Source organism: Acanthisitta chloris, unplaced genomic scaffold (genome assembly GCF_000695815.1).
Source record: "Acanthisitta chloris isolate BGI_N310 unplaced genomic scaffold, ASM69581v1 scaffold2044, whole genome shotgun sequence".
NCBI classification, from domain to species: Eukaryota; Metazoa; Chordata; class Aves; order Passeriformes; family Acanthisittidae; genus Acanthisitta; species Acanthisitta chloris.
Window position 1 is genome coordinate 146,201 of NW_008668534.1, and position 26,211 is coordinate 172,411.

At 38.4% G+C, this 26,211-nt stretch overlaps 1 protein-coding gene across 1 annotated transcript in view; it reads right to left on the reverse strand.

Annotated features, from left to right (window-relative positions):
* The window catches only part of NELL2 (NEL-like 2 (chicken)), a 133,798-nt gene that overhangs the window by 99,796 nt on the left and 7,791 nt on the right, over nucleotides 1-26,211 (reverse strand). The window contains exons 2-6 of the mRNA XM_009072914.1: nucleotides 15,966-16,116; nucleotides 1,849-2,022; nucleotides 1,646-1,742; nucleotides 762-834; nucleotides 506-588 (exon numbers count right to left, since the gene is read on the reverse strand). Of these exons, the coding sequence (XP_009071162.1) occupies nucleotides 506-588; nucleotides 762-834; nucleotides 1,646-1,711 (222 nt within the window). The 5' untranslated portion in view covers nucleotides 1,712-1,742; nucleotides 1,849-2,022; nucleotides 15,966-16,116. The remainder of the gene's footprint in view (nucleotides 1-505; nucleotides 589-761; nucleotides 835-1,645; nucleotides 1,743-1,848; nucleotides 2,023-15,965; nucleotides 16,117-26,211) is intronic.

Sequence of the window (26,211 nt, forward strand, 5' to 3'; positions counted from 1 at the left end):
AAGACTAGTCTATTTTCATCAGCAGACATGAATGCTTTTGCTGTAATAATCTACAGGAAAGAAAGAAGAAAGCCCTGCTTTGAGTTCTTAATTTCTTGTCTTGCCTCTATTTTGTCACAACATGCCTTTCATGGCTCAGGTCTAGAAAAGTCTTGGACCAGTAAGTCTTGCTGCAATAAGCTCTATAAGCACAATTACTTATTTCATTCTATGTTTATTGATTTGTTAGCTTAATAGATAGAGCTTGGATATCTATTAACCCTTTCCTTTCTCAGGAATTGGATGTTGTTTACTATTAAAATATATGATCCTACAAAGACATTACTCTCTGAACCAGGAATTTGTATATATAGACACAGGTATATAAATATAAACATATCACGCAAAGACATTCTGCACATACCCATGTGCACATCCCCACATAAGCATAAATAATCTAAAAAGAAAGTGATTAAAGCCTGATAGTCCTCATTTCTCCTATTACTTGAGTCCTAGTAAACATTACCTTAGCTGATGTTTTGGCTAAAATATCTTGCAGTTCCATAATTTTCTGCACAAGTCCATGAAAGTCATTACAAGTTGGGCATGCTAGAACAATAAAATATGCATGTTAATATAAAAAAAAGTATTCAAAATATGTTCAATCATGTCAAAGCTGACAACCAATACACTTAAATTCAAAGTTTTAAGAAAGCTCATAAGACAGAAAGAAGGTACAAATAACACCTTTCATTTTAAGACCTAAGAATTAATTGACTTACTGCGATTAAGATCTGGACATTGAGAAATAAATCCTTGAGGCATGACAAGTAATTGCACATCTTGCATTATGCCCTATTTATAAGTGGAGAGAAAAAAAAAGGATACATTGTTTTACCTGTCAAAATTATGTTTTCCATTCACCATGGAAAACATGAAAGCCCACACAGAAAAACTACCTGTTAAAAATAATACTTATGAATAAACAGCTTCTTGCCTGGATTCAATGCAGTAATGGAAGAATAAACAAATTAAAACAGATAAATGTACAGACATACTGAATATTTTTTAAAGATGCAACATTAAGTGTCAAGCTATAATTATGTGGCAAGAGTTTGATAGTTTTGAATTCATTGCTATTTTTAGTTAGCCAGTGCAGAAAAGCTAGAAAATAACCTTTAAAATTAATTTGAAAACAGTTTTAGTTACAGTTACTTTGAAATACGCTCCCAAATAAAATGTGCATAACTCTTAAATAGAATAGAATATTAAAGAACTAGTGTCAGGAAAAACGTGTACATGCAAACCCTTAACGATTATGTGCTGGTTTTGGCTGAGGTAGAGTTAAGTTTCTTCACAGTAGCTTCCACAGGGCTGTGTTTTGGATTTGTGCTGGAAACAGTGCTGATAACACAGGGATGGATAGGCCATTGCTTCTTGGCCTGTCATTGGGCACTACAGACAAGAGTCTGGATCCCTCATCTTCATTCCCCACATGCATTCAGGTATTTATACATAAAGGTAAGATCCCTCCAGACCTCTGCCAAGCCTTCTCTTCTCCAGGCTGAACTATCCCAGGTCTCTCAGCCTCTCTTCATATGAAAGATGCTTCAATCCCTTAAGCACTTTATTTAAGTTCATGCTGTTCCTTTCAGGCAACACATACCTTAAAATAACCATGTGCAGTATTCCTCTGTCCCAGCCAAAAGGTTGTACCCATAGGTAAGTCCATGAAAGGCTTCTCTACAACTCTTTCATAAATTCTGGAAAGGAAGTGGAAAATACGGTCCCAAGTTATCATTTAATTTACTCAGAGCTGGAATATTCCAAATGTGACAACTTCTTATAAAACAACACTCTTTAACTTACTTATTGCAGTCCACGTGTAAAATCAAGTGAGAGGCACTGATTGCTAAGGAAAGTCTGTGCCATTTATCATCTGCCAAAATGTATGGGAATACTTCTGAATGGGAGCGATGACTGCCTGAACGATAATGTAACCTGATTTCATTTCGATGACCGCTGCTTTCCAGCTCCAGGTACCTGTATCACAAATGGATCATCATGTCATGAACCATTCCTATCAGCACAGCAACATTTTACATAACACATCTTCTCATTATTATGCAGGAACTATTTAAAAGAGGGAGAAAAATAAGCAGGAGATACAAAGATGAAAGTAGACCCTTCTCACATTTCTACTGCAGCCTTCTTGACAATGACACATAATAACAGGTTCTAACTTTCATTTAAGTACATAAGATTCCAAGCCAAATTTTTTTTCCTCTAGCAACACTATTTTCCAGAACGTGATCTGATTGGAAATATAATTACATTATTATGAATAATTACCTCATATCCTGAATTTTCCATAACATGATCTGATTGGAAATATAATTACGTTATTATGAATAATTACCTCATATCCTGAAAGCACAGTTAGGATACTCCGAAGGCATGAATGCACAAAAGGTAACTCTGAGTTTTGCAACAGGGACATCATTGGCAATTACCAACTAGGGAAGTAAGGACTGAGACTGAACACTGCTTTGTTTGCTTTCAGATGTAGTTATAACATGATCTGATTGGAAATATAATTACGTTATTATGAATAATTACCTCATATCCTGAAAGCACAGTTAGGATACTCCGAAGGCATGAATGCACAAAAGGTAACTCTGAGTTTTGCAACAGGGACATCATTGGCAATTACCAACTAGGGAAGTAAGGACTGAGACTGAACACTGCTTTGTTTGCTTTCAGATGTAGTTACATCTCTTTTTATTTTTTATAATGACATTTCTCCAAAGAAACAGAAAAAAATAATCAAGAACTCTTCAGAACAATTTATATACGTGTACATATCTGCTTTGTTAAATAATTGTGTATTTGTGGGGTGAGTGTTTGTATATACATACACATGTCTATCTATGTGCACACATAACATATGTTAATGTACATACACATGTCTATGTGCACACATAACATATGTTAATATGTATATACATCAGAAAAAAACAGCATTGCAGCTGTACTGAGGTAAGTCCACCTACAGAGTTGCAGATTGCAAACACAAGCTCTGATGGTGAAATTCTAGCAGTTCAATTTAAAAAGCATTCCATAACCAGTCCCACTACTTAGTCAGACAGGCCTGTCTCTTGCATGTTGGATCTGTTCTAGGGAAAAGCCTGACAAACCATTTGTCTTTTAAAGTTTCTCATTTGAAAATTCCCCCTAAAAAATGTTTTACACAGGAAATAAAAACCAAAATGAAATTCTCCAATAATTATATATGGCCTACAGCTGAAAAGCAAGGAAAATAACAATGTATGTAGTGAGATGCACAACTGGGAGAGCAGACAATTTATTTTTGTCTATTTCTGAAGCTGGTGAGATGCACAACTGGGAGAGCAATTTATTTTTGTCTATTTCTGAAGCTGTACCTGCAATCAGGCATGAGAGTGGGATGTGTTCCAGCGTGATGCCATTTACTTTAGCAGGCTATCTATACTGAAGAATAAACAAGACAATGATTGTGGTTTTGAAGAGTGAAGATGAGACCAAATCAAAACTATGTTGTAGAACCGTTATCCCTGGCAGGAGGCTGGGCTCACTACACAGCTCCCCTTCCTCCAGGTTGTTTCACAGTGGAACATGCCTAGTAACAGCATGAAAACAACTAGGCTTTTGCAAAACCAGCAAAGGACAATTTCTTCTTCCTCCCCAGTATTAACAAAGCAGTTAACTAGAGTCAGCAATAAATTTTGTCATCTGAGACAATTTACCTCCTCATGGCCCAAAAAAAATTCTTGCATTGGCAAGAAGTAGAAACTAATTGAAGGCCTGGCTGGAAAAAAAATTGGGCAATAGTGTCAGGATATCAGTCAACTTAATAACCTCCTTCATAACTCAAGATTCAAGGATAAAAATAAGGTCAGTCTCAAACTAACAGAGAAGTGGAACATTACAGAACTGGACTCCTCCAGCAAGTTTTAAGTGTTACCTCCCCTTACAGACATAAACTTGAAAATGAAAGGCATGGATATTGTTGAAACATTATCTCCTGGTAGAACCAACAGCTAGCTCTTCTTTCAAAGTCAAAGGCAGAACAGATGCCAGCTCACAGAAATGCAGGCAGGCAGGGAACAAACTGCACCAGTAGACATAGTCAGTACAGAAGGTATAAAACAAACACTCATGTTGTCCCTTATGTAGGTAAGATAATGAAATCTGTGAATGAAACACGGATTTGCCAAAAATAAAAAAAGATATTGCCATACAAATTTCAGGAATTAAGAACTGCTGAGAGAGGATGCTGAGAATCGATGATGCTGTAATAAGCAAGGAAATCCTCCTATGCAAAGCTGTGTAAAAACTGTGGACACTTGGGGTTTCGTTTTAATGGTGACTAACGCTCTGTTTTGACATACACAGGCAATCTCTTTTGTTCTTCCACTTGGGTAGGCTAACAAATACAACTACCTTCTCAAGGAGAAAACATGCATCAAAGTGAGAAAGAAAATAATAAGCTAACAAATACAACTACCTTCTAAAGGAGAAAATATGCATCAAAGTGAGAAAGAAAATAATAGCCATTAGGAGAATTATTAGGAGAATAATTTATGGCTTATTAATAATCTGTAGAGGCAGCAGCAAAACACAATTAGAAAAGCAAGTGGAATGACAGCCAGAACAGTATTGCATTCAGCTTGAACAAACACCATGTTGCTGAGACACAGGGAAATGAAAGTGAATCATTTCCACTTCATTTTTACCAAAATATGGTGATTGCTAATCCACTTTTCTACATTTGTTTAACTGCCTGGACTTAAATGGCTGTCTCAGTCTCATGAGTTTCAGGAGATGGGACAAGCCTCAGCACTGACAAACAGATATGGGTGGAAATGCAAAGTCTACCCACAGTGAGACTTCTCATTCCATCTGTGAGGCTGTGGGTGTGTGCTTTCCAAAGGTCTTGAAGGATGCTAAGCATTAAACACACCTGGATTTTAAAAATACATTTATAGTGACAAAACCACTCTACACTTCTGTGTAAACTCAGGATTACTAATCATTTGAGAGAGAACAGAGGGTGATTTTGGTTCCTAAAGGTCTTACTCCCAAAGGAAACAATAACTGCATGGTACTCCAGTCTTCTCCTAGCCAAAAAATCTCATTACTGAAAAGCTTCAGGAGACCCTCATTAGCTGAGTCACTGGTTTCTTGTCCACACCAGCCCAGCACAACCCACTCACTGCAGGGAGAAAACAGCCAAAGAAGACCAATTACAAACATTGATGCTTCTCCCAGCAGCTCCACGGCGCTCTTCGACGCTGCAGAGTGCAAACAGCTCTTGGAGTGAAAAATAAACCACAATGAGGAACACAATACAACAGTAGTACTTGTTCCCCCTTTCTAATGTCTATAATCTCTGCAGCTCTTCAATCAATACCAGCCCACTTGATTCTAACCCAAAAAACAAAGAAAAAACCCACACACACTGGGTCCAACAGATTCAACTTCGCAGGGAGATTATATGTGCTTAGGTTTTACTATGTTTGACATGTGGAGAAGAAAATGTCAACCTGAAAAAAAAATAGATGGTTACATCTCCATAGATCACTCTGTGCATGCACAATCACTGCAAAGGCAACAGCCAAGGCCACTGCAGCAGATCAGCTGTTCTGCTTGGAAACCAGCCAGCCAAGGATTCCTTATGTACTGAGTAAGGATGAGCCTGTCTTCGTAAGAGGAAGAAATTTGTTTCAAACGCCCCAAAGGAATTTGGGTGATGTTTTCTCTGCTGCCCAGCACTGATCTGTTGCAACTGCTGGATAGGCATTGGGAGTCAGCAGATCTCTCAACTGTGGAGCTCTGTCAACCATCCTGACAAAGGGCATGTGGTCACACCCAGGCAGCACCTTTTGGCTGCAACAGACCTGAACAAGGGAGACTGAGGAAGTAAAAGTCAGGATGTACAGGAAAAAAGGCCAGAGACTTAGGAGGTGAAACACCAAATGGTCCTGGTGTACACAGTATCAGTAAGAGCGAGGTACAGCCCATTCCACCAGTGTTGGGAAATGGTCCTGGTGTACACAGTACCAGTAAGAGGGAGGTACAGCCCATTCCACCAGTGTTGGCAACACCAAGTCATTGATGGCTCACTTGTTCCTTTGGCATTCTTGCTCACACAGCAAATGCACACTGCCCACTCTTACTCCAGGCAACTAATAATTTCAACTTCAATTTACATGTAGACAAATATTTCAGAAGATAAAGGCAAGATATCATGTCTGATGCTTATGAATTTATTACAGTGTGGTGGGGGTTTTTTAACTTTTCCTACTCAGTTATGGGTATAACGTTACAAGAGTTCTTCATGGCTCTTTGACCTACACTAAAAATAAAAGTAAAACCAATAAAATTAAAGAGGAACATGTACTTCAGAAAAAAATTAAAATACTTATCTCCATTACTTATGAATAATCTTTATATGAATATTTTTCATACAAATGTTCTGGCCTTTTTGTTGGGTATAATTATATAAAACATACAAAAGAGATCCTACTCAGTAGACCTTATTTATTGCAAACTATGGCTACAATAGCAGTAAGCAATTCTGCTGTGTATAGGTTATGAAGACATAAAAGCAATTCATGCAGCACCATCACCACATTCAGTAATGCATTATTTGCTATTGGAAACCAGCCAGGCAACAATTCCTTATGTACTAAGGATGAGCCTGTCTTCATAAGAGGAAGAAATTTGTTTCAAATGCCCCAAAGGAATTTGAGACAGAAAACAGTGTTGTTTTCTCTGCTGCCCAGCACTGATCTGTTGCAATTGCTGGATAGGTGTTGGGAGTCAGCAGATCTATGGCTACAATAGCATAAGCAATTCTGCTGTGTATAGGTTATGAAGATGAAAAAGCAATTCATGCAGCACCATCAAGACATTCAGCAATGCATTATTTGCTATTTTCCATGGTATGATGTCCGGGCAGTCAGGAGTGTGAGCTTTATTTTTCTATTTGGAAGTAACACTTAAAGTGTTCTGAAACATTAACTAGGAGTTTTTACTGCTTGTTGCATCCCCTAGAACAACATGGCATCAAAATATTGCCAAATATCTTTTCATTTTTTCAACCTAAGCGATTCTATGATTATATGAAACGTCAAATGGTAGCTTCATTATACCTGTAAAAAAATCTAGTCCCCAGCTCTCACTTAGACTACTGCTTAACCTTACTAGCTTTGCTCTTTTCCTTATCTAGAGCTCTACCTAGCCAAGTTTTGCCATGGAGTGAGAAACAAAAAAATGGTCTTTATTTTTCTGGCTAAGTTGGTAGCCCTCAGTGCAAGTGCACACTGGGCAGGAAAGCCACCAAATCTGTTCCTGTCCCATTCTCTTGCTGAATACAGTTTTAGAGCAGGACAAAAATTTGCTGACTAAGATATTTTTGTTCAAAAATGCTGATCCATTCATTGAAACCAAATCTTTTAACAGAAACAAACATTCTTACAGCAAAGCTTGTAGGGTTCCAGGTAAAATGAGAGACAGAGAGCACATCTAAGACTCTCTGAAAGATGTTCTCAGATACTTTTAAATCCCATGAAAAGCAGTGATCCCAAGTAAAGAGAGCTCAAAATCAGGAGGGTATTACCCATATCGATACAGAGTACACAAACAACAGGACAGTAAAACCTGCCTCTCAGGTCAGCCTGATGGTGTTTTCCATTATACACGCTCACCAATCAAAAACATTAAGTAAGGTACAAGAACAACCTAAATTCAGTAAGCTAATGTCAAGGTGTATGCCTGTACTAATAAATAAAGCCAGCAAGGCCCATTCCCTGGCCCTGAAGACAAATATTAACAGTGATACTACACTACAACTCATCTCTATGGGCACTCTCACCCCTCTCCCCTGAAACTGGTGGGGTTTTTCCACACTGCCTGGTAGGAACAGTCCCTGGCCAATGCTGCTCCACAAACTGCCCTGACATCATCTGCTTGCTAACTGGTGCTAACTGCAGGAGACAGAAACATGCCAAGGAAGACGCTAACAATTATGCAAAATGGACAACAGCAGGCCAGTGCTCCAGCCTGGGCACTGTTTGGTTTAGCAGCATGGCCCTGGTCAAGCACTGCCAACAAAGCTGCATCACCACTGCATCAAGTGGAAGGGAGAAAAAAAGAGAATGATACTCCTCAAGGCACTTGCCTCAGATGGAAAAAAATATCAAGTCCCTGTTCCAAATCAGTGGAAATTAACAGTGCAAGGAAAATGCCTCAGAAGCATCCCAGCCAGCAAGCTACTGATCATTCTGGCATTTACATCTCTTCTGCTGTTTATTTTCTTCCACCACTTCAGCTTTGTTCCAGCACAAGACTGCACATCACACTGGACAGCTGAGGAGGAGGAAGGTGCATTCCTCATGTGCTCAGGCAATGGAGCTCCATGCTCAGTGCAACCCACCACGTTGGGATGTTGATGGGAGAGAACACCCAGACAAGAGATGATTGGAAGGGCAGAGACACTATCCACACACATTCAACTGCACAAACTACTACTGCACAGTATTGCAGCTTCTCTCCAGACAGAAAGAAGACGCAGCACATGGTAGCAGCTAGGAGAGGGGGGCTGCAGTACCCTAGTGTGAAAGAGGAGGCTAGGAAACAAACATATGAGGCTGTTCAAATCGTTTCTGCTACTGTCCCCAATGCAAACTAATTAAGCATGAGGGACAAAAATGTGTATCAATAAGATATTGTTTATATCAACATCTTGCAGCCCCTTACCTGATTTCAGTGGGGCTGCTGTGGTCTGGAAGCCTTTGCTCACTTTGAAGTCAAGAACTTGCCTCTTACCTAAGAGATCTCTCTGCTTGCCCCCCAAAACTTGAGCTCAACGACGTCTCTACATCAGGAAGGCAAAGTTTTGCCCCCTGCAGAGTCTGCGTAGCTTCTGCTGAGTTCACTGCTGTGATCCAAGAGCCCCTGGCTGTCACAAGAGCAAGATATTCCACAACCTCCAATGTTACTGCTGAAGACAAGGTGAGGCTCCCAGTTGGCCTCCCCTGCAACATTTGAGGGAGCTCAGCAGAAACTGAGATCCCTCCAATCTCTTCAAAGCACTCCAAGAAAAGGTATTCCTGCAAAAGGAGCTGGCTTAGTCTTGGAAAAATTCAAACCCAATATTACAGCACATTGTCCATGCCATTCCTGTTTGAGCTGTGGATATGAAATCAAATTCCCAAACAAAGAAATACTTTTTGAAACACTAATTCTTGCCTTTGAACAATTGCTTTCATTCCTCTTATCCCCCTTACTAACCCCATTTATCAATATATTTATTTCCATTTTGTTCTCACTCTCTCACAGTCCCAGGAATATCAGTCTTGCCTATCTGAAGCTTCCACTTCTACTAAAAATCAAGGAAGGAAAAACTGTCTCAGATCAAATGCTGTAAAAACAAATGGCATAAACCACCCCTTTAATTCTATTTCTTGACAAAGTTTCTCCAAAGAGAGCAAGGCTGCAAATACAATAAACAACTTTTCAACATATGTATTAGTAAAAGAAAAAGGCAGTTTCAACATAACTCCTACTGTTCCCTACTCCAATAAAACACAGATTTCTTTGTTATTTACTTGTTCATAGAAAGCCTTTCAAACAACAACTGAAGAATAACAGCATCTGTCAGGACTCACATTTCAATTATTTCTGTGGTGGTTTCCAGTCTCATAGGCAGGAACAAATCTTTTGTCTCTTATTCAAGTAGGCCTGACAACTAGTCTCAATTCAATTAACAGGTTCCAGGTGCATATGAGCATTCTGTAAAGTTCTCAACCAATTCACCCTGAATTAGTTGGCACTGCAATGATTCACATAAGACAGGCTGGCCTCACATCAGTTAACAAAAGTTACAGAATGGTGCACTACAAGAATTCATATCCTATTGAGTTTTTGTTGGTGGGGTTTTGGGGGTTTTTTTTTGTTATGAAGCATAAACTAAATGGAAGCAAAAAACCACAACCCAAGCAATACTGACACGACATCAGTCAATTTTATAATAGCCTTTATAACCAATGCTTAAAGAAACAGGTAATTCCTAACATCATGAAGGCATAAAACCAGCATAACACAAAAGTGGTCATAAATATTTCCATCCAACCCCATACTTGGGGATAGAAGTCAATCTCCCAAACCAACAGAAACAAGGAACTTTTCTCTTCTGAGATAAAGAGCCCAGCCAAGCTGTCAGTGTCCACACAGAGAATCCTTTGTCCCACAGAATCTTCTCACACACTAGAAAAGTAGTGAATGAATGAAAGAAAACACCTTTTTTTGACCCCTTTGATGAAACATGCAAACTGAACCAAAAGAAAAGAAGACTGACACCAGAGAAGTTTTAAACCACTAGAGGAGTTAAATTCAAAAGCAACTGATTGTTATGGACAAATTCTGGAGGGTTAATAATTATCACCAACCAAGTAGTAACAGCAACTAAGATTTAATACCAAAAAATGGAACACTATAACACTCCACAAAGAACATCATGGAGCGGTTTAAAAAGCAGAAATAAGCTACTACTTCTTTTGGCACAAAGTATAGCCACACACAGCTTTAATGTTTGAAAATTAATCTCATATTAGTCTTACCTAATGTCTGCTCAGCAAATTATTGCCTCAAGCGGAAAATACTGAAAGCTTCTCCCATGTGACATGTTTGCAGCAGATTTTGTGGTGTCAGAGGATACTTCACTCTGCAGTCCAGAAATACCAACACTCATACATCAAAAGCAGGGAACACAGTTCCACCTCTATTTTAATACAATGGTCAAACGAGAGAACAAAATTCATGCATCAGGAATTTACCTCTGGCAACTTATCTCCTTGCACACATAAATCAGTAGGAGAAAAAAAATGTTGCAAATAAGTTCCTCCTACATCCTGAAAGAGGTCTAAAACTGCTGTACAGTACAGACTATTTGACAGCAGATAATCACAAGACACCAAGAGCTGCAAAAACAAGCATCAAGTAAGGCAGAAACTGAATAAATTAGTAGAGATACAAATTAAGTGATAGGGAATGCCATAATATTCTACTGATGTCAGAGCTGTTTCAGGATATAAAAAGTACTAACAAAAGAAAGAATACTTAAACTACAACCCAGCAACGTCATCCTTTAAGGGCCCTAATACACACTATCTCAAGAGATACGAATGTAACATGGGTTACATAAAGCCATTAACCACAAAGGGAGGAAAAAGTTTTATTCTCTCTCTCCACTGTTGATGATTGAATCTGATGTCAGAGCTGTTTCAGGATATAAAAAGTACTAACAAAAGAAAGAATACTTAAACTACAACCCAGCAACGTCATCCTTTAAGGGCCCTAATACACACTATCTCAAGAGATACGAATGTAACATGGGTTACATAAAGCCATTAACCACAAAGGGAGGAAAAAGTTTTATTCTCTCTCTCCACTGTTGATGATTGAATGACAACATATGATGGAATAGCCAGACCTAACATACATCACAACCCCGTTGCAGATTAAAATCATCTCTCTTCTGACTCTTCCATCAAGAGGGTGAGACAAATTCAGAAGTGAAGAGAGGAGGGTAACAGAGCTTAAAGCGAAGGCTGAAACCAAGCACACAGCAATCAGTGTCAAAACAGTGCTTCTACTCAGACTTCAGACATCCCTTCCTTAACATAAGTCAAAATATTTACCTTGTTATTGTGAAGTACAATGTATTTTAGGCAGAGCACTGTATGTATCAAGGTGATGCTCCCAAGTTAAAACACTCATAACTTCTGTCTTTCAGACATAAGCCACATGTAAACCTGCCATACATAAAAGATGCATTCACCTGCCTGAAATTCATCTGAACAATTACTGACTTGCAATTTGAATTCCCTGACACCAGAAGAGGTGGTGTTTTTTAAAGTATCACCTCCACACCGGACCCAAAACTACCACTGCCTGCACTCCTTGGCTGCACCAGTCAGTGGGGGAAAAAAAGCCATATCTATGGAAACATATGAGCAAGTTAGAAAGGGTCAGTTACAGGTTGTTTCAGATTGTTTCACTTTCACATTATTTTAAACATATTTCAATATATTAAATACCAGAGAAAAGTATAATCATTATAAAAGGGAAAGTCAGCTTTGATATTCAACTAAGAGAATAAAAATAAAAGCATTTAATTGTGTATGAAAAGGTTACTATATTTGCAGAAAATCATTTTGGGACCTACTTTTTTGTGGTGACAGCAACAGCCCAGTCTCAGCAAATGCCCAAGCCTCAGACTTATATGAAGAACTTCTGCATCTCTGACAGTCCAGGGACAGCACTCAGCATATGATGTTAGAGGGAAATCTTTGTGAGACTGGTCCTGTCAACTTCTTAAGACCCAAAGCCTTAAACAGTTGCATGACCGTATTTCAGTGGAAGTATTCATTTTTGATGATCCTCAAAAGGGAACCAACAAAAAGAATGATAACAACTACATAAAACTAGACAACACAGACTAAATCAGTAAACTCTGAATCATGTAAACTATTTTTAGGCTACAGATAAAATCATAAAACTAAAAAAGTAACTGCAATTTAGGAAATGCCTTCAATATTTGCACTGCAATCCCTAGACTCATGTAGAGGATGAGTTTTTACTCTGATTTATTTTCAAAAACATGTATTTACCAAGCCACGATAAATGAACATACCTTTTTTCACTTTATAAGCATTTTTATTTTCCTGTACCCTAGAAATTCTTTTACCCTAGAGCCATTAATTATTATGAAACCTCTGTAAAATAAAGCATATGAAAAGTTATTTGTGCGATAACTGATTATATCCTTCAGTTACTGCCACCCTTCAGCCTACCTCATCACCATTCAACTCCTTACTGCAGAACAGTAAGACCTAGTACTGACCTCTGTAAATCAGGAATATAGCCACAAGGCAGCAGTTCAGTACTAGCACATCTTTTTTGACATCAGAGGTGTTATAAAAGGGCTAAAGCTGGGGCAAAGGAGTGGAGCCAGGTCTGGCATTGCTACTTCTCCTACTAACTATGATGACTGCTGTGACAGAGACTTCACAAGAAGTTATTTAAGAACTAAAGGACTGTTATAGACAAGTCCCTGGTCAGACGGGGGCAAGGTCAGAGAGATGGAGATCCAGCACTGAAGAAGCAGTTACTTAATGTAACCCATCCAAATGCTTCCTTTTAACTTCTGCATTCTCTTGTCTTTATTGCTGTTCACCGTAAAAACATTAAATCATAAGAGAAACTACAGGTGACTCAGAGATGCTAGCCCGATTCCAGATCTGAGACAGCCCTCATTTTAGCACAGTGAAACAGAACAGACACTACTATGGCACACCAACATCTTTCTGCACATCCTAGCACATTACAGACCACAAAGCCTAAGTGCACATCTAATTTAATCGCTGCAAGTTCTTTCCAGCCATACTTTTGTTGAGAATAGTTTTACACTATGAGTGACTCTTTGCCTAAATAACTGAGAAGGCTTTTTTCTTCTTCTTTGATTACCCAAAGGCTTACAAGGAGACTCCAAAACCAAACATAAAATATACATTATATAGCAATTGTAAACACTAGGTATCACTTAAGAGAACATAGTAAGATGAAGAGGTCACACTGGCTAAACATAGTGTCAGGAGTTTTTCAACAATGCACAAACAGGTTATTATCTTTTTTCATACCTCTAATACTATAACTAGAATAAGAGTAATAATAATTTCCACAAGTTAAAGAGAAAAAGGGCCCCAAAAATGCTCAGCAATGCCACTAAGTCACACATGACAGTTAAAATACCTACACACATTTCAGCTAGGAACCTTGACAAATGCTTTCCATTGCAGTTAGACAGTTCAGATTCCAATATGCAGATAAACAGAATGTGATGAAAATGTAACAATAAAACCTGCAAATATTTAAGCTATGAGAGAAATTTCTTGAACAAGTATCAATGTTATCAATATAATGTCAAAAGCTTAATCACCCATCCCTAAGAATATATCAACATAAAATCATAAGACTTTCAGAATCCTACTTGTCACCCTGGGCATAGGCAGATGACATGGATGAACCACATTCAAATGAGTTAAGCATCATTATGTTTGTACAGTCAAGCAATCTGGATTCCAGGCATTGCTCTAACCTCTCCTTTTCTTCACTATGGCTGGATTAATTTAATGCAGTCTTGTTCACATAAGACCAACCAGTGGGCTTACTTGCGTAGCTTTACTTGTTTCAAGAATTATTTTCCCAAACAGTATCTCAAATTCTTCTGCAACCCTTCAATGAAAGTTCATTGCAAGTTATTTCTTGTACTTTTGTCACACTATGTTCACTAAATGGCAGGGTTTTCTCCCAGCTGGCCACTCTCCAAGTTAATCGTTGTCAAGTTTTGCTTGGTTATACACTATACATATTTTTGATCTTCTATGGCATGTCTTTCTTCATGCCATTCCTGAGAAAGATTTTCTAGCAAACACTATCTCCTTTCATAAAGGCTATGGCTATTGATTTTTCCAGAGTATGCAAGTTTCACAATGGTTCCCTCTTTGCCCACCTCCACAGCTATTTTGGCACATGAAGGTTTCATCCCTAACTTTGAGACTTCAAATATAGTTGCATTAGCCCTATCAGTAGCCCAGCTAATCCACATTCTTCCCGCAAACGTAGCTTTTCCAGGACATAGCTGGCTCTGCAGACCTACTCTCTCATTTGAGCCAGAATAAACTTCTCCATGTACTGTATGATGGTACAGTCTAAGTTCAAAACTCAATAACCAGAGCTGCCCAGTTCTGTCCCTTGCAAATTACTCACTCCTGCAGATGAGAAATAGGTAACAGACAATGAGCCCCTGGGCTCTTTTACGATACAACATCTGTAAATACTATCCAGGAGGCATTCAACCACACCCTCACAACATTCAAAGATGTTTTTATAAACTTGGCATAATGATCCTTGGGAATGTTTCCCCTTTCTAAATTCTTCTTGTTGGTTTCTAGGGGCTTTTATCAAATAGGTGAATTGCAGAAGATGGGGCCTCTGAGAAAATAGAATACAAGTAAAATTGGAGCATCTTCCAGCACAAAACAATTGACACCATGCTTGCTAATGAAAATGTGTACACTCAAGTAAAAGAAACAGACATTTTCATGTGCTTGAACATGTCTTAACCTTTTTGCTGTTGTTATTTTGTAGTGAGACTGTCAAGAAAGAATTATGGGATTGTACACAGGAAAATAAAAAGGACTATGAACCCAAAACAGAGCTTGCCTCTTGCTTGCACTAATGACTGCTTAGAAAGCACACATTTGAAAACTCCTTTTTATTCTGTCAGAGAATCACAGAGTGGTTATCTTTAATAGCTATTACTCAGACAGATATATAAAGAATATCTTATTTCTCTAGCAGTCATTATCCTATTCAAGGGATAATCCTTAAATGCTATGCATCACTCACTTCAGTTTTTTAAGTCTGACAACATTTTGAGCAAAGTGCTCTGCCATTCATGGGGAGGTATAAGCCCATAACTGGAGGATTCTTTTGCTTTTTTAAAACTGCCTGCAGTGTTAAAACCAACTGGTGAAGAGGTGAACATACAGAGCCAGGCTTTGTGAATCAGTGTAGCTATAGAGACATGACAGTTTTACACCAGCTGAGCATCTGGTCCTTTTGGCTATGAATGACAAGAGAGAAGTGGCTTTTCATGCCCTTAGTGGCAAGAGACATGTACAGAGTAACACCTGTTTCCCTTCCTTGGTTGATTTTGACTTGTGAATTTTTATGAATCTGTACAGTATGTCTATCCAAACTCCATAAATATTTGCAAATAATCTGCTACACAACAATTTTGCTCTAATTTATGTTCAACTTTTTACTGCATAAATACATATGCTTTCATTAACTGGCATAAAGCCATCAGTACTTACCTGTGATCTAAATGATGAATAGAGAGAATAACCCCTGAATTCAAATGAGCTTGTTTTAAGGTCACCAGGATTGTGAATTCATATTTATTTCTTAACTTCTGAAAAAATATTTCAGCTGTTTCTGGAGATGCCTTGACATTTCTTGAAGTATCTAAAAAACCAACATAACAGAAAAAAAGACTCAGAATAAAATCTTGTTATACTTTATAACCTCATTCAAATAGCTTACAAAATAACCAGGTACTTCTCTGAAGCACAATTGAACAGACATGCAAAAGCAGGGACTAATGTATTTTCAACATCAGTTCTACATGCATTTAAATAAAAGAAAACACATTTTTCTAGGACACCTATTCTATTCTGGAGAAGGGTGTTGTTTTGCTTTGAACCAGGATCATAACTCACTTTCTCCATGAATGGCCAAATGGTACCTTTAACATCTTGTCCAAAGTATGAGTTCCCTAGCAGTGAAGCACACAGCGACAACCCTAGACATGAGCCTAAACCATGAAGCACAACCTGTGTAACTTCTTAATTGCTTCTGCTAAAATGTTATGTTTAATAGGATAAATAAATAGATAAACTAATTTAAGGAAACAGATTCAAGAGCAGATCTCTAGGGATGATTTACTCAACTTGAAGTAATAGTTACAAATTACCTTAAAAACTCACCATCTTTCACAATACATTATCACTAATTCATTGCTATGTACTCCAGTTGCATGGCATTTTGCTGCTGCTTCTTGCACAGGATGTCATGAACATTTGTTAAGAGTAATGGCACACACATAATAAAGGTTTTACTTTTAAAAACCTACACACAGCCCACACTGAAGCTGTTGTTTCTGCTGAATTTGCACATAACATGTATACAAAATAAAAAGCCCCAACCTTAAACCCTCTAGAGAGATAATTTACAAAATAAGATGTCAAATGCTAGGTAAACAATTCCCAAGGTTTTCCATAATACATTATTCCAGAAAAAAATTAATATACATTTTTAATGCACAAAATCAATTCATTAGCATGTGTAATCAACTGTATAAGAAATAAATCAATCCACAAGCTTCTTATCATTGCAATTTGACCATCTTGCTGTACTCAGGGACACTAATTCAGGGACAGCAACAGCAACAGAGAGTTAACTTTAACAGAATTGGTGATTTTCTTTTGGCAGTGCTGCAGCTGAGCTCTCAAGTATACGACTCTCACCTTATAGCACTATTCTTAAGAACAGTTTTATTCTTTAAGCTTGACCTATGAAGTTGCTGCTCTGCATTAACAGAAACTTTATTGTGCTTTATGGACTAGGAAAATCTTAATATGTGTTTAAGAAAAGCAACAACCAGTACAACTCTGAAGTCCTAACCAAGCTCCTGCAGTGTCACACCAGAGTGAATTTCCCTGGTTTTTCACAAAGATAATTTTTTAAAAAGCCAAAAAAGAAATTTCTACCAAATTCCTATGACGATCTCATTAGCAACTGATGAAAGAAAGTACATAAGTAACACCCCTACCTTTATGCAAGGCCAGTTCACACATAAGTAACTATCTCCCCCTCCTAAATACATTTTTATTCTCACTTATCACTGGAGCTATAGGGATGCACACACTGTGGAACAGATAGCCTGTGCTTTAGCAGGGAAACAAACCCTCCTCATCACACAGAGCTCTCCAAAGCCTCCCAGTCCTCACTGCTGTGCTGAAAGAAGCAGGGGAAACACAGAGCTGCCTCTACACCTGCAAGAGAGGAATTTTTTGGAGGTCTGTTCATGTCACCCCTGAATCATTACCTGATCACTAGGTTGGATGAGACTTTTCCACCCTTTATTCTATAAAGCCTTATCTGGGTACTCTATAATCATTCACTGTGGCCTTAGATAACCTTCTTGAATACAGACAAAAGCATCAAGACCTGACTACATCATGTGAGCAGCCTATATATTGGGATTACCATCACAGTAACTGCTAGAGTATTAAATTGCAAAACATGGCCATTTGGTTTTGGTATTGCTAATAGGTCAGTTCATACTTGCAGCTCAAAAAAAGCTACACAGCCTTTTGAATTATTACCCTTCTTATGAAGCACAACACCCTTTGCTCAGAGCAGGCATCAGGTAGATTTCCTAAAAGCAAGATGACTGAAAGGTCCTTGATCCATCAGATCCATTCTTTTCACACTAACACAATAGTGCAAATCCTTCCTTGCAATTGCCTTTGAACACGAGCAGTAGGCGCTTGATAGATCACCAGCTGTGCTCAATAAATACTGATTCAGGCTTGTTCTTGACATTTGGCTCCTAGTAATCAGTTTAAGACCCAAGGAAAACACTTTACTGGAACTAGACTTCTTCCATAATAGCTTGGAAAATCAAACTGGGATATCTCGATAATAATTTGTGGTTTCTCAGCAGTTACATAAAAACCTCATATTGTGAACATTTCTAATACACAATACCAAAGGCATAAACCTTTTGATATTAGAGTGCAAAAATTAGGAGAGAACTATTAGTTTGAATGAGAAATTTATCCCTAGCCATGATACATATATATTGGTTTACTTTCCTAGAATATTGCACATATTTGTTTTGACCACACCATGACAACTCATGAACCCATAGTGTCATCACTTCATCTTTAATTTATGAAATGAAAGTAAGAATGAAAGAAACAAAATTCCAAACTCAAAGCATGTCTTACTCATTGTTCAAATTAGATCTTTCAATATCTAATATTACAAAGCAATCTAAAAGCTCACTGAAGAAAACCACTGACTGCAAGACCTGCAGGAACTCAGCCCTTCAGAAGACAAACTTAGCAGCTGCCTGTGCTTGCAACAGCCCTCACTACTAGGAGGCATTTTCCTCTCTCAGAGGCAATCAGTGGTCAGAGCTCTGTATCAAACACCAACTCCACACCAGTGTTTCCTGGAAGTGTCAAATGCAGACACTCATTTCAGGCTTGCTCATGAGATGGTAATTACTGCACCTTACCAATACAGTAAATCTAACTTTCACCAGGACTCACTCCACAAGTCCAAATGCACTTTCACCAGTACAAACCAGAGCAGCAGAAAGATGCAGTTTTACCCTTTAATTGCTTCTTCTCATCCCTGTGGTGACAACTGCATTCATGTAAACATGTGAGGAACTGATCCAGTTTTAAGTAGCCCAGCTGTGCCAATGCATCTGACTGTAGGTTTGTTGAACTAGCCAAATCAAATTCTAGTGGTTTGTGAGAGAAAAGGGCTGCAAGCTAAACTGTGTCTGAAAAAATATAATAAGGCTGGTTCAATTTTGTTGTATTTTCCCCACACTAGTTGGGATGAGTGTCACAGGCATATATCCACACCATGCCACTTCCTCATGTTATTTTTTCTTGCCTAATATTTTCTTAACTAGGGATTTCACACAACCTATAAAGGCAACTGTTTACTTTATATTGTTCTCTTATTTAAATAACCAACGTGGGCTAAGCTGCCCCCAGTGGGGCAGCATGCAAAGCCTATCCAAAAGCAGAATCTTGTCAAGGTTGAAAGGCTACAGCTGGCTTGTAAGTGGAGTACAGTGCATTCAAATTCAGGAGCTGTATTTCTGAAATGAAAACTGAAGATATAAAGAAGTAGAACAACTTTTACTAGACCAAAACCCTACTAAATGTGATACACTTTACATACTTCTGTAGGAAGGCTGGTAGTTTTGCTATTTGAACTGAAAGATAAATCAGCTGACAAAACATTGAGCTACTTTTCCTACACATTTGCTCATTCCCTTCTCATAGATTCCAAATCATTTCCAAGACAATAGCAAAACAAAAGCAGCTATAGTGTTCCAAACCCACATGAACCTGAGTTCATTTCTCTAAGGCTGTAGGAAGGAGCTCTGCAGGAGTCTGGGGGTAGATGTTGAGTTCTACCTCAAATTCAAAAGACTACAAGATACAGGGTAAATGCTAACATGGGGCCAATACTGAACAATATGCTAGAGCTGCTGGGCCCAAGAGTACAGCCCAGTTCCCAAACCTGGGTGAACACAAGGACTACAATCTAACCATATGTCAGGATACGACTGGGTACATCTAGACCTTTGTGCATCCCAGTGCTCTCTGCAAACTGGGTAGAACCTGGTCTCCCCAGAACAAAAACTCACAAATGCTGGAAGCAAGGACTCTAGTAAATCTCCCAAGCTGAATGATCAGGACCTTTGGATACCCCACAGACTGTGTAGGGAGATAACCTACAAACTGTCCTTGTAGTTTAGATGCCACCAATGTGGTATGTCCCCTTCTTATTTCCATTAAAGAGATGCTTCAGCAAGGATGTATGCAGATAGAACTGCAAACTATGGGAAGGAGAAAAGGAAGAGGACAAAATGCTCTTCAGCTGAAGCTAAACAATAGAAACAAAAACTGACTTGAAGCCAAATCATTAAATCAAATAAAAACAAGGGTGGGAAATGTCACAGTTTGTTCTTGCAGCATTTGGGGAAGTTCCAACTGCCTTTGCTTTGCAGCTTTCTCTATTCTGAATGTCAGCTACAGCTTCAGTGTGTCATCCGGCAAGGGCTTTCCTCCAGCTCAAAACATATGCAGTGTCCCACAAAGTCACAACAGACTGACACAAAAAGCTAGAAAAAGGGACCTGTCTCTTAACATATTTTTCCCCCCCACTTACACTGACTGTTCATAATAATATCCTCAAAAAAATGGTAATCATGTAACTTCTGGCCAAAACTCTGTCTCACCTACATGCTACATACTTTGGTGTTTAAAGCCATTTTGGCACACTTGGGAACACAAATGAGACAAGAGGTGGGGGAAAAGGTACTGAAAGCCTGGACACCTAGATTTGAAGGCAGTTGCAGTTTTTCTGATCTGAAATAACCAAACCATTATTATGGACCTAACTTGCTTGGGTTACTTCTGCTCAGGAGTAGTTTGTGCATTTGTCTAAACAATCGTGATTTCATTCAAAGTGCTTTGCTTGTAATGTTTGTTTCTCCATGGTCAAAGACCCCAAGGAATTTTTCTTTGGTTTATTAAGCTTCTTTGCTTTTCTTAACATTTTTTAAGCTAAAAGAACATTGAAAATTATCAACTATGCAAATAAAATAAAATATAAATATACTTAATAGGGGTGAAACCTTCTACCCAGTATGATAGATTGAGATAACTGAATGGTAGCAAGCACTCAACCATTTCTGCCTGTTTCTGGCACTGACTTGGATGACTCTTGAGGATAGACTTTGCGGATCCAAGACTGTCTGTGGAAAACTACAGCTGTAATATAATATGTATTCCCTGTAAATTGACAATAATACCACCAAAATCTGCCTCGAAACATTCTTCAAAAGAGATGATGCAAAACCGTTTGAGAGTGATTATACTAGTGGCTGGGTGAAGCCTCTGAATTTATGTGCTGACTGGCTGCTTCTAGACACCAAGGAAAGTCACATCTAACTGAATCTGTGATGCTAAGCTTACCATTCCACAGCCTGACTTATTTGACTCCCCTGGCTGAAACAGTCTCTTTACATCCCTGTGAGGCTACAAAACTGGTGTTGAGGTGCCAACCACTAAAACACAATCAAACTCTTAAAACACGGCCAAACCCCTGAGATGACTTTGACAATCATTCTTCCCAGCACACACATGCTTAACTATCCCACACTTTGTGGAATGGGGAAGGTGGATCTCTCCCTTCCAGCCCACCCACCTTACACACTAGCAGAATCCAACTGCTTCAGTGAAGCTGCCAAATGAGCAAGTGCAGCTGCTCAGCATGATTCCTCACCTGGATTACAGACTAGGGAAATGTACTTTCAATGACAGTGTGTCTCAGTGTGTCAGCAGCACAACACAAACCGCCACAGACAGCACATTCGCTTTGTTAGTAAATCTGTACAACACAGGGAAATAGAGAACAAGTGGCAGATTTACACCACTATATAAACACCCATTCTAACATCAGGACTAGGTATCATAGCTCTCAATCTCAGACTTAATTTGCCAGAGCACAATGCTAAGACACTTTAGACATCTCATACTTTGCCTTTGATCCCTTCAGCAAAAAAGGATTTTGCAGTTTTCAGATTACAAGTGGGAATCATTTACTGTAAGGTAAAGCCACCCAGTTGCACTGCAACAAGTCAGGTGTGCCCTTACAAAGATATGTAGGGTCCATGACCAAGGGTTTCATGAATTTTGGACTCTGTAGGCAAAAAGTAAATAAGAGGTAAATAAGTACAGTGACTGTGTCTACAATAGCATATGTATGACAATTTTTAAGCCTTCTGCAAATGAAAGGATAGAAAACCTAACTAGGAAAATCTGAACTTTAAATGTGTAAGACTCCAGATCAGAAGTCTCTATTCTCAGCACAGGAGGCTGAAACAGCTGATTTGCTTAACAAGCAAAACAGATCCTATCACATACAATTGTTACTAAAACAACTCCCACCAAATTGCCACAGAGTCTCCTGAACACTTTGAAAGGAATTTTAGGAATGTGCACATCAACACAGGGGGAAGCACTATACATACAAAAGTACTATCAGGAATTTTTAAATGCATACATGATACAAAAATCCACTGTTCCTTGCCAACAAGAAATACTATCTCTTTCGGTGTAACTATGTTATCATGCTAGATACTATCAACAGGAGAGAAAGTGCTACTCATTGGGGAACTATTCCATGATAATAAAGTGATGAAGATAAAAGATAACTTCTGTTCTTGCTACTCAAATTTAACTTCTAGAAATTAGAATGTGTGTTGCATGGTATGCTCTGCACCATGCATATATTATTGTAATGCTTTCTGCTGATTTAAGGTTCCAGATTATCAATTATACAATGCAATAGCTTTTTTTTATTACTAATTTTCCCTAGTCTATATTCCAACACTATTCTTAATGCCTCTTTAAATTTTGAAGATGCTTTGTATGCACTCCCTCAGAGGTAATATCGAGCACTGCTACTTAGAATTATGTTGGTTAGGTTTTTCACAGCCAATCCAACTATAACACCTACTATGTTTGAACAAGGACACAGAGGTAGCAAAGAGTGGGATTTCTCTCTGCTGCTTCTTTTCAATAAAGGTTTCAGCTACATTTAAATGGTTGCAGCTACTGGAGCTTTATAAATATACATGTGCATATAAACATGCGCACACACAGCTCCCATTAGGCACAAAGCAGCTTTCTAGAAGCTGTTTTGGGAACACCTTGAAACCCGTGGAGAAAAATCAAGTCTGTCTTGTTTTCCTTGCTGCTGCCATCTGTGGCATATGCACCTAGTTATGCTTGGCTGCATGCTGCCACATGAGCACTTTGTGTCAAACTGACCTAACAACAATCAAAAATATCACACCAAGAAATGCTGTTAACACTGGGAAACTGAAGAGCAGAAGAAAAATAATGCATCACTTTCCAGCACTACTGGTACTGTAATAAGGGCATGACACACATGAGGACTGCTAAAAGACTGATTTTATTTCCAGTCCCCTCATCATACAGCACAGTCAGGATTTTAAGAGTTATTCAAGTCACGCTAAGGGGCAGAACATGAGGAGGAAGTAGTGTTGTCAGCGTTTCCCAAATGAAAAAGCAGGCTACCAAAGGTAAATAAAGCCTAATCAATTAAAAACAAAGTACAAACTTAATGGCAATAATAAACCATGCAAGCAGATTATCCTAGGTGTAGATCAAACTGGATTATATGACTACTCTTTTCCCAGAAGATATGACACAAATATTCTCAAATATATGGCAAACTAGATCATATGACAACAGACTGTAGAAAATCAGTACCCACCATGGCACCTCTGGATTAGGATCATGCTTGGTGTAGACACTGATATCCTCTGAGCAACATACCATGTCTCTCCCTCACTTGGTTTTCACTGCACAAGTGTCAGCAAGACCTACTCATGCTCTCTGCTTAGTCATTTTCTCTCAAAACCTCCTTTCATAGTGACCAGCATGCTGCTCCTGAGGACCTAACTCCTACAGCCTGTGTTTCACAGAGTCATTTAGGCTGGAAGGGACCTCTTGAGATCATCCAGCCCAACCTAATTAGCATATCAACTGAATATAAGACAATTACTATAATATAGCTAATATTTCCTAGATTTTATTTCACACATCTTAAAAAATCAAAAGTCTGCAGATTTCCACCATTTCCTTTCAGTAGCTATTCCACAATCTAAACTAGCTCACTGTGATAGCCTCTTTTTATCTTAAATCTTCTCCATTTATAATATCATTATATGACTCTTACCTCTAGTTCTTTGAATACTAAATAATTCCTTCATTTTAAACCTCCAAGAATCTTCTAATACTAGACACTTATACAACACTTTGCCAATGCTTGAACAAGCTGTATATACTCAAGCTCCTTCAAAAGCTTTCTTAGCAAGCCAGTCCTCCTTTTTTTTACTGTATAATCAGGCTTGCTGTTGTTCCTTTCAGGCCTGGCAATTCGTTGATATTTTTCTGAAATGGAGAAACCCAGAGTGAATGCAATAACTGAGACATAATCTCAGTTTTAAAAAAAATTCAAGCTCCCAGAACTCTTACTTCCATGTGCTTTCCTTATGCTAATGGTATACATGGGGATTCTTAAAAAGAGAATCACCAAACAGGGTACACAAGGTTTTTCTCAAGTCTACCCTTCTCCTCAAATGGGTGCTGAGCAAACCTGGGTACTGTTTCCAGTTCAAGCAATATTAGTCAATGCTAAAGGAAATCTTAAGAGCTTTGGAACAGCTGGGGCACAATATGCAAATACATTCTTAGGGAGTTATTAAAACAGTTTATTGACCTTAAAACCAGAAACAGCTCTTCTGGAACCCTTCTGGATTACTACACAGCTCTATCTAGAGACTGGTGGACTTCCAGCCATATAGTCAAGGCTGGTACATGTTGTCTTTGCTTTTTAAGATAAACAGCATGGATGTTACCCCTGTCTAATTATACTTAAATAAGCACTTATGCTGGGGAAGTTGTATAAACACTACTCTAATGGAGTGAACAACTCTACAGCTGGAGGCCTTTTTCTTATTATACTCCCTCTATATTTTCAGAGCGGGAAATAGCCACTCAAATTCCACTAAAAGAGTTCTCAGTTATGGATCGCTAGCAATATTGATTGTAATAGCTCCTTTGGAAACATTAGAGTCTATCATAGCAATGTTGTTGCAGCAGAAAATATGTTAATCTGCTAAAGGCCTTTTGAACAGTCTTTAGAAGTGTCTTTTAGTCTACTGGTCCTTTTACACCATGCCCATTGCTTTAGCACCTTGCAATAGCCCTGAGTTGAGAGCAGCATCTCATGAGATGGCTCAACATAAAAGTCAGTTTTCTAGGCTTGCATGTTTCTCTGAAGCTAGCATCAGCATCACACACCCAGGAAAAAAAATTATGCAGCAAAAAAAAAAGAAAAGCAAACAAAATGTTGTTTAACATATCAAATAAGGAGATTTTTTTGCTGCAAAATTCTTCCACATTGAAAATGTCTATACCATTTTTCTCCCAAACACTGTTTAAAGTAAAAAAAAGAAATAAAAAAATAAAAGTGAAAAAAGAAAGGAAAAAAAATTCACTTCCTCAACGGAACAGTAACTTAAATAACATATTCGCTACAAGTTTGGTATAAGTTTTTAAACTTCAGTAACAGCTACCTGAAGTATCTGAGTGAACATTCATAACGGGTATTTATCATGGAAAGCATGTCCAGGTAAAAAATTTCAAAACTAAATTATCCTTTCTTATCATATTTCCTCTCAGATTTTCCTGAGAGGAAATCCTTTGGACAACACCAAAATGGAAAAAATCAGCATTTCTTAACCATTGAGACAAAATATAGAGGAATTTAGCCAAAACAGATAGACAGGGGGAAAAAAAAAAAAAAAACCACACACAGTGAAAAATCCTTTTTCACCCTTTATTAAGCTGTACCTTAGCAGTACAGGTAGGAGAATACGGCTGCTCTGTGGACCTGCACTGTGGCACACATCTGAACAGGACAAAACAGAGGGAATTGAAGAGTTGCTGCATGGAAGTACAGTTTCCTGTGGCAGCTATATAAAATGTGCAGCCCTTATCCACTGGTTTTAAATAACTTATGAGCTCAGTTCTGTACCTCCCTTAAGACTCAGTGGAAACAGTGAACTTAACCGTACTTGGAGTTATTTTTCCAAGCGAGCACCTATATGCCCTGGAGGATACAGACTAGAAGAACATGAGAGGG